At 30.3% G+C, this 9632-nt stretch overlaps 1 protein-coding gene across 2 annotated transcripts; it reads right to left on the bottom strand.

Annotated features, from left to right (window-relative positions):
* Positions 1-5034: 5034 nt before the first annotated feature.
* Positions 5035-9510, bottom strand: rps14 (ribosomal protein S14). 2 transcript variants are annotated; one of them, XM_037749434.1, is made up of 5 exons: positions 9385-9510; positions 7515-7666; positions 6842-7003; positions 5691-5767; positions 5035-5143 (listed from the first exon to the last, which is right to left on the bottom strand). In XM_037749434.1, exons 2-5 carry the CDS (start codon positions 7661-7663, stop codon positions 5076-5078), a joined length of 456 nt encoding a protein of 151 aa, XP_037605362.1. In that variant the 5' UTR covers positions 7664-7666; positions 9385-9510; the 3' UTR covers positions 5035-5075. The 2 variants fall into 2 exon arrangements, with proteins under 2 accessions (XP_037605362.1, XP_037605360.1); XM_037749432.1 differs by having other exon boundaries at positions 9311-9448.
* Positions 9511-9632: the final 122 nt, after the last annotated feature.

The raw sequence follows: 9632 nt of genomic DNA, 5'->3' as shown, positions 1-9632 counted from the left end.
GTCATAGTAAAATAATGTCGATAATTTTCATTAAAAAAAGTAATTGTAAAATATGTCGACAATTTTCTTGGAAAAAAGTCATAGTACAGTATGTCGAAGATTTGTATTAAAAAAAGTCTTAGCATAGTATGTCGAAAGTTTTCATGAAAAAACGTCATAGTATAGTATGACGAAATTTTTCATGGAAAAAATGTCAGTTTAAAATGTCGAAATTTTTATAAAAAAACGTCATAGTATATTATGTCGAAAAATTTCATAAAAAAACGTCACAGTATAGTATGTCGAAAAATTTCATGCGGAAAAAACGTCATAGTATAGTATGTCGAAAAATTTCATAAAAAAACGTCATAGTATAGTATGTTGATAAATCAATGAAAAAAAACGTCATAGTATAGTATGTCGAAAAATTTCATAAAAAAACGTCATAGTATAGTATGTTGATAAATTTCATAAAAAAACGTCATAGTATAGTATGTTGATAAATTTCATGCGGAAAAAAAGTCATAGTATAGTATGTTGATAAATCAATAAAAAAAACGTCATAGTATAGTATGTCGAAAAATTTCATGCGGAAAAAAAGTCATAGTATAGTATGTTGATAAATCAATGAAAAAAAAAGTCATAGTATAGTATGTCGAAAAATTTCATGCGGAAAAAAAGTCATAGTATAGTATGTCGAAAAATTTCATGCGGAAAAAAAGTCATAGTATAGTATGTTGATAAATCAATGAAAAAAACGTCATAGTATAGTATGTCGAAAAATTTCATAAAAAAACGTCATAGTAAAATAATGTCGATAATTTTCATTTAAAAAAAGTCATTGTAAAATATGTCAATAATTTTCATTAAAAAAAGTCATAGTGTAATATGTCGATAATTTTCATTTAAAAAAGTCATAGTAAAATATGTCGACAATTTTTATGAAAAAAAGTCATAGTACAGTATGTCGAAGATTTGTATTAAAAAAAGTCATAGTAAAATAATGTCGATAATTTTCATTAAAAAAAGTCATAGTACAGTATGTCGAAGATTTGTATTAAAAAAAGTCATAGTAAAATAATGTCGATAATTTTCATTAAAAAAAGTCATAGTAAAATATGTCGACAATTTTCATGGAAAAAAGTCATAGTAAAATATGTCGATAATTTTCATTAAAAAAAGTCATAGTAAAATATGTCGATAATTTTCATTAAAAAAAGTCATAGTAAAATATGTTGACAATTTTTATGAAAAAAAGTAATTGTAAAATATGTCGACAATTTTCATGGAAAAAAGTCATAGTATAGTATGTCGATAATTTTCATGAAAAAAAATCATAGCAAAATATGTCGATAATTTTCATTAAAAAAAGTCATAGTAAAATAGGTCGACAATTTTCATGGAAAAAAGTCATAGTAAAATATGTCGATAATTTTCATGGAAAAAAGTCATAGTAAAATATGTCGATAATTTTCATTAAAAAAAGTCATAGTAAAATATGTCGACAATTTTTATGAAAAAAAGTCATAGTATAGTATGTCGATAATTTTCATGAAAAAAAATCATAGTACAGTATGTCGATAATTTTCATGGAAAAAAGTCATAGTACAGTATGTCGATAATTTTCATGAAAAAAGTCATAGTACAGTATGTCGATAATTTTCATGGAAAAAAGTCATAGTATAGTATGTCGATAATTTTCATGGAAAAAAGTCATAGTATAGTATGTCGATAATTTTCATGAAAAAAGTCATAGTACAGTATGTCGAAGATTTGTATTAAAAAAAGTCATAGTATAGTATGTCGATAATTTTCATGAAAAAAAATCATAGTAATATATGTCGATAATTTTCATTAAAAAAAGTCATAGTAAAATATGTCGACAATTTTTATGAAAAAAAGTCATAGTATAGTATGTCGATAATTTTTATGAAAAAAAGTCATAGTAAAATAATGTCGATAATTTTCATTAAAAAAAGTCATAGTACAGTATGTCGAAGATTTGTATTAAAAAAAGTCATAGTAAAATAATGTCGATAATTTTCATTAAAAAAAGTAATTGTAAAATATGTCGACAATTTTTTTGGAAAAAAGTCATAGTATGTCGATAATTTTCATGGAAAAAAGTCATAGTATAGTATGTCGATAATTTTCATGAAAAAAAATCATAGTAAAATATGTCGATAATTTTTATGAAAAAAAGTCATAGTAAAATAATGTCGATAATTTTCATTAAAAAAAATCATAGTACAGTATGTCGACAATTTTCATGGAAAAAAGTCATAGTAAAATAATGTCGATAATTTTCATTAAAAAAAGTCATAGTAAAATATGTCGACAATTTTTATGAAAAAAAGTCATAGTATAGTATGTCGATAATTTTTATGAAAAAAAGTCATAGTAAAATAATGTCGATAATTTTCATTAAAAAAACGTCATAGTATAGTATGTCGAAAAATTTCATGCGGAAAAAAAGTCATAGTATAGTATGTTGATAAATCAATGAAAAAAAAACGTCATAGTATAGTATGTCGAAATATTTCATAAAAAAACGTCATAGTATAGTATGTCGAAAAATTTCATGCGGAAAAAAAGTCATAGTATAGTATGTTGATAAATCAATGAAAAAAAACGTCATAGTAGTATGTCGAAACATTTCATAAAAAAACGTCATAGTATAGTATGTCGAAAAATTTCATGCGGAAAAAAAGTCATAGTATAGTATGTTGATAAATCAATGAAAAAAAACGTCATATTATAGTATGTCGAAAAATTTCATAAAAAAACGTCATAGTAAAATAATGTCGATAATTTTCATTTAAAAAAAGTCATTGTAAAATATGTCAATAATTTTCATTAAAAAAAGTCATAGTAAAATATGTCGACAATTTTTATGAAAAAAAGTCATAGTAAAATATGTCGATAATTTTCATTAAAAAAAGTCATAGTAAAATATGTCGATAATTTTCATTAAAAAAAGTCATAGTAAAATATGTTGACAATTTTTATGAAAAAAAGTCATAGTATAGTATGTCTATAATTTTTATGAAAAAAAGTCATAGTATAGTATGTCTATAATTTTTATGAAAAAAAGTCATAGTATAGTATGTCGATAATTTTCATTAAAAAAAGTAATTGTAAAATATGTCGACAATTTTCATGGAAAAAAGTCATAGTAAAATATGTCGATAATTTTCATTAAAAAAAGTCATAGTAAAATAGGTCGACAATTTTCATGGAAAAAAGTCATAGTAAAATATGTCGATAATTTTCATTAAAAAAAGTCATAGTAAAATATGTCGACAATTTTTATGAAAAAAAGTCATAGTATAGTATGTCGATAATTTTCATGAAAAAAAATCATAGTACAGTATGTCGATAATTTTCATGAAAAAAAGTCATAGTAAAATAATGTCGATAATTTTCATGAAAAAAAGTCATAGTAAAATATGTCGATAATTTTTATGAAAAAAAGTCATAGTAAAATAATGTCGATAATTTTCATTAAAAAAAATCATAGTAAAATAATGTCGATAATTTTCATTAAAAAAAGTCATAGTACAGTATGTCGAAGATTTGTATTAAAAAAAGTCATAGTAAAATAATGTCGATAATTTTCATTAAAAAAAGTAATTGTAAAATATGTCGACAATTTTCTTGGAAAAAAGTCATAGTACAGTATGTCGAAGATTTGTATTAAAAAAAGTCTTAGCATAGTATGTCGAAAGTTTTCATGAAAAAACGTCATAGTATATTATGTCGAAAAATTTCATTAAAAAAGTAATTGTATAGTATGTTGATAAATTGTTAAAAAAAAGTCATAGTATAGTATTTCGAAAAAAGTCATAGTAAAGTTTGACGACATTTTTATGAAAAAAAGTCAAAGTATAGTATGTTGGAAAATTTAGTAAAAAAAAAATCATAGTATAGTATGTCGAAGAATTTCGTGAAAAAATGTCATACTATAGTATCTCGAAAGATTTTGTGAAAAAACGTCATAATATAGTATGTCGAATTTTATTTTTTTAAAAACTCATAGTATAGCATGTCGGAAAATTGTTAAAAAAGTCATAGTATAGTATTTCGAAAATTTAGTGAAAAAAAGTCATAGTATAGCATGTCAAATGAAATTAGTTGCATTAAAACAAATTTGCGTTAAAGCGTTATGAAGTTAGCTTTGACAGCCCTAAAATAAATGATAAATAAATATGCCATTTAATGTACCAAAAATAATATAAAAAATAAATGTAGGCATTAATTAATTGATAAAATGTGATATAAATTGACGTTTTAATTGGCTTCTTTACATTTGTATTAATTCTCCTATCCATCTATTCTCCTATTTAATTTGCCCTTTAATTTATTAACTTTTTTTTGAAAAATAATTTATTGTTTTATTTTTAAATTCATTTATTAATCATGAAATTGCATGTATTTATTTATCAAGTAATTTTTTATTTTGGCAGTTTAATATTAGTAATGCAAATAATTTAGTTTAATATTAGTGATGCAAATTATCTAGTTTATTATTAGTGCAAATAATCTAGTTTATGTTAGTGTAATAATATTAATGTAGTTTATTAGTAATGCAAAAAAAAGTCATAGTATAGCATGTCATAGCTTCATCTCTGTGTTCACTTTAAATGTGTCCCCGTCTCTCTGAGCTTCCAGGTATGTTGATCAGAGACTCAGACTGCTGCTGCCTCCTGCTGGCTGACAGCCTCATCTACACCTACAGGGGTTGGACACAATAATCTGAACACCTGGAGCGTCACTCTACCTGTAGTATATAACACTTCCTGTCCTTAGTTCAGGTTTAATTCTATTAATGTAAATAATATAGTTTAATGTTATTAATGCAAATAATCTAATTTAATATTATTAATATAATCTAGTTAATTATCAGTGCAAATAAACTAGTTTATTACTATAAATATAATAATTTAGTTTATTATTAGTGCAAATAATCTAGTTTAATAATATTAGCAAATAGTGATTAACCATGTTATTGATGAATATTGATAACATGTGAACAGAGACTCGGTGAAGACTAACTGACTTGAATCTTTTTATTGTCAGAAAATCTTGGTGCGTGTTTACAAACGGCGACCGCGACGTCCGCCCTTTCTCCTGGTGGAGTCGGAGGGGATCGGAGTGACGTCCTCTGAGCAGACACACGGAGAAGAAGAAGAAGAAACAGGAAGTCAGACATCAACACGTTTAGCTTTACACTGGTAGTGACTTTAAAGGATTTTGTTTCTAATCATCAGCTTCTAAAAGGTTCTGAAATGTAACTTATTTACTTATGAAAAACTAAAGAAGAATATTTATACAAGGTTTAATGCAAATTACCTCAAAATATGTTTATTCATAATTGTACAGCAGCAACATATACTTGTTATTCTTGTGTGTTTTCTGGAACTGCGTTGTTAAATAGCGATGATAAGTGAGATGTAGTGGAGTAGAAGACGATGGAAATACACTTTAATTAAACACACATGCGTTTATGTTGCTGCTGTACAATTATTAATAAACATATTTTGAGGTAATTTGCATTATAACGTGTGTATGTATATATATCCTATAGATGTTAGGTTGGTCTTTAAAGTGTTAAACATCAACACAGGAGAAATCTATGAACGACGTTACCATAGAAACGAGACCAACCCGGTTACATCATTCACGTTAACAGTTTAGTAACAGACACTCACCGATGCGTCCGATCTTCATGCCGGATCGAGCCAGCGCTCTGAGAGCCGACTGAGCTCCAGGACCTGGAGTCTTTGTCCTGGAACAGGTTCAACAACACAACGGTTAATAATACTGATCAATAACTACACTTGATCTTTTTTTAATTATTGTTTTAATAATGAGTACTAGTAATTATAACTTTTATATTTTTCATAATTGTTGTTTTAATTATTTGTACTCTAATCATTATTATTATTGATAATATTAGTACTATTCATTATAGTTTTAATATTTTTTTTTAAATATTTGAATATATTCAAATATTGTTTTAATCATTAGTACTAGTTATTATATTTTTAATTATTAGTACCAGTCATTATCATAATTTAAATATTTTTTATAATCATTGTTTTAATTATTAATATTAGGGCTGTTTATTGGCAAGGATCTGGCGATACGATGCGTGTCATGATACAGAGCTTACCATTCAATATATTGATTTTTTAAATCTCATTTTATGAAAACTGTCATTATAAAAACATCGGATTTAGAAAATCTGAGTAAAAGTAGTTTAATTTTTTTATGTAATCATAAAAGCTGATTATTAATCAGTCTGACATCATAACCGCTCCATGAGGACGCATCACTTCGTAAATGTAATCAAGTATTGACTGAGTTCATCTTTGCATGTTAACTATTAATTAAAAATCAATACAGTGTCACAAAACACAATATCCCCATGTTCAATGTTTTTAATATTTTCTTACAGCCCTATTTTTTATTATTTCTATCTGTCTATCTATCTATTTATCTATCTGTATATATGATGGTAAACAGAAATGTTTAATTTTCATTTAAAACTATAGATTTAAATCAGGAATCATAAATCTAATGAACCAGATGTTGGTTTTAGTGTCTACGTCTCCACATGATGTTAGTTTATTAATTAACTAATCAGAATAATTATTATGTTGATTATTCTGCTCATTAATTGGTTGTTTAGTCAAAAGCTCTCAGTTATTATCATGACATTATAAAAGCAGCAAAACTTCACGAGGCTCAACTACAAAATGATATTTTTAAAAAAATCCTCGTTTGACTCTTTGAGGAACCAGACAGGTGTAGAGACAGACAGGTAATCATGCAGACAGACAGACAGACAGTGAGGTACCTGTTTCCTCCGGTGGCCCTCAGCTTGATGTGCAGCGCCGTGATCCCGAGCTCTTTGCAGCGCTGAGCGACATCCTGAGCGGCCAACATGGCGGCGTACGGAGACGACTCGTCTCTGTCGGCCTTCACCTTCATCCCACCAGTCACACGGCAGATCGTCTCCCTGGAAACACAAAGAGTTAGCTAGACGTAATGGATAAACCATAGAAATGGAAAAGTAGAACAGACATTTTCTGGTAGTTTGACTAGTACAAGTGAAAATGGCGATAGTTGAAGCGTGGTCGCAGCCCGCCGCTCCAGAGATGGTCGCTGACGGCTGGTTAGTTTAGTAGTTTAATAGCTAGCGGGTCCTTCTACGGAGCAGCGGTGGTTAACTTTCCTACCTCAATAAGTCTCTTAATATTTATGCAACAGACCAGATGATTAATTAGACCAGTCTAACCGGACAGTCTGAAACCAGGACTAGTTTTAATCTAAGTTCATGCAGCTGGTCCACCTGCAGCGGACCGTGGACATACAGACAACCATCACTGGACTAAACATGAGGATTCTGTTTGTGAAGGTTTTCTGTGATGACATCAGAGATATATGATGATGATGATGATGATGATGATGAGGTCACGCTGAATGCGTGTCATGTTGCGCTGAGTTATAAACAAAAGAAGAAGACTTACTTCCCGGAGAGGTCGGTGACGTGGACGAAGGTGTCGTTGAAGGAGGCGAAGATGTGACAAGTTCCAAACACGTTTTCTCCTTCAGCCACCTGAGGACCCAGACTGATCACCTGCTCCTCCTTCTTCTCCTTCCCTTTACGAGGAGCCATCGTCTGAGGAGGAGGAAGAGGAGGAAGAGTTAGACATCACAGTCAAACATGTTACATTACATCTCATCCAGCAGCAGCTCATTTATGTGAAGGCCAAGAATAGTCTAAATAGTATAGTCAATGTGTGCTCCAACATTAGTGGAGTTCAGCAGAAGGACTTGTGCACAATTTGGGAGAAACAGGTGGCTGAGAAAGCAAAAAATGATCAGCCAACCAGATCACATCGTTTCGGCTAAATTCTGTGATGCGTCCAGACCGACGTTATAATAATATAATGTACCTTTAAGGAGAACAAATCCTTACTCCAGGTCCTTTATCCTTCTGCTGTTACGCTGCTGAACAGACCATACCCATTTTATATGACTGTTATTAGAGGAACTTTAAGATATGTTGTTCTTATTTATTGTTTCTTATTTTGGGGGATTTAATTACCATAATCCTGTGTATTTATATGGTTCTTATTGTAATTTGTCCCTCCAACTGCCCCATGCCTTTAATATGTTTCCTTTGACTTAACCTATTATTGGTTGTCTGTTGTGTGAATGGATGGACTGGGAATGCTACAAATGAATTGCCCCCTTGAGGATAAATAAACTGAACTGAACTGTTTATGATCTCAGGGTGAAATCAACATTTAAAAACACGCCGACCTGCAGACGACTGAACATCCATCCAGAGCAGAAGAAAAGTAAAACTACAGCTTGATTTTATCCCAAAATAATCATTTAATCACCGCAGACAGAGGACTTTATATTAGATGCATTAAAGGACAACACCCTCGGAGAAACTTTACAACTCAAATGTTGGATAACTACAAAGTCTCGATAATATTTATGGTAACATAAGATGTATTTGTTGTTGTATTTTGACATAATATGCTATGGTCCAACCACTAATGAATCATATTTACCTCTCTACTCTGAATAGTATTAACCTGAACCTATAGGTCCTGTGTTGTATTGTGTATGTGTAGTTTTGATGTTGTAGTTATTGTTAGTAAGGATTGTAATGTGACTGTGAACTGAAATGTAACCCAACAGTTCAAAGTGATTTAAGTGGACTCCAGGAGGAACAGCTGGGTTTCAGCCACAGCTGATGGAGATCCCAATAAAAGAAAGATAAAACTCAAACTGAACATCTTTAAAGCAATTACTTCAAAATAAAAGCTTGTGGATGGAGAAGCTGCAGGTGTTGTCACTGCAGACCAAAGTTAGTTAGCTTCACCTGCACTTCCATCAGACTGCCTTCTACCTGTCCTGTGTTTGAACTTTAACTCTTTAAAGCATCTTTAGATGAGCTGGAGCTGTGTCCGGTAATGGAACCACCGGGATCATCAGGTCACATGGTGGCGAGATGCTAACGTTAGCATGTTAGCTTCTACCAACCAGAGTAAAGCGAGTCTCACCTGAGCTGTTTTCACCTGGTTTACTTGCTAGGGTATAAACCACGTCGCTGTGACTCGTTAGACTTTAATAACAAACAGAATAAACGCTGTTTCTCTGCTATAAGGAGAGAAGATGGCGCCCTGTTGCAGCAGCTCGTCTTCACTCAGAAACACGGACACTAAAAACCTCTAAAAACAACATTTAACCTTCACTCAGAGAAACAATTCCACCGCGAACACGACCCGGCGTCATCATAGATTACCTCCAGACACGTTAGATGCTCGGATGTTCAGCTGAGAGGCAGATTGAAGTGGATTTAATGAGAGCAGAACTCACCTCTGTGTGTCTCTAAACGAAGCAGAAACAAGAAAAGGACAGAACTTCCGCTTCCGGGGCACAAGATGACGCGTCACTTTATACATCCGGTCCAGCTGCTGCTGCTGCCGCTGCTGCCGCCACGTGGTCTCTACCGGAACTACAACTTATTATTATTTATAAAATAATAATATTATTATTATTATTATTATTGTATAAAACACATTTAATTAAATATAAGATCAAATATATTTTATTTCATATTTAAT

The sequence above is a fragment of the Sebastes umbrosus genome, chromosome 17 (assembly GCF_015220745.1).
Source record: "Sebastes umbrosus isolate fSebUmb1 chromosome 17, fSebUmb1.pri, whole genome shotgun sequence".
Taxonomy (NCBI): Eukaryota; Metazoa; Chordata; class Actinopteri; order Perciformes; family Sebastidae; genus Sebastes; species Sebastes umbrosus.
This window is presented reverse-complemented; position numbering and strand designations above follow the sequence as displayed.

What these genes read in the sequence shown, in the direction of transcription:
- rps14 (XM_037749434.1), bottom strand. Translation starts at nt 7,663, where the DNA reads ATGGCTCCTCGTAAAGGGAAGGAGAAGAAGGAGGAGCAGGTGATCAGT. An exon ending in AGGGCCACCGGAGGAAACAG is followed by an intron (nt 5,768 to 6,841) that starts GTACCTCACTGT and finishes AACCTGTTCCAG; the next exon opens with GACAAAGACTCCAGGTCCTG. An exon ending in CATGAAGATCGGACGCATCG is followed by an intron (nt 5,144 to 5,690) that starts GTGAGTGTCTGT and finishes GTGTCTGCTCAG; the next exon opens with AGGACGTCACTCCGATCCCC.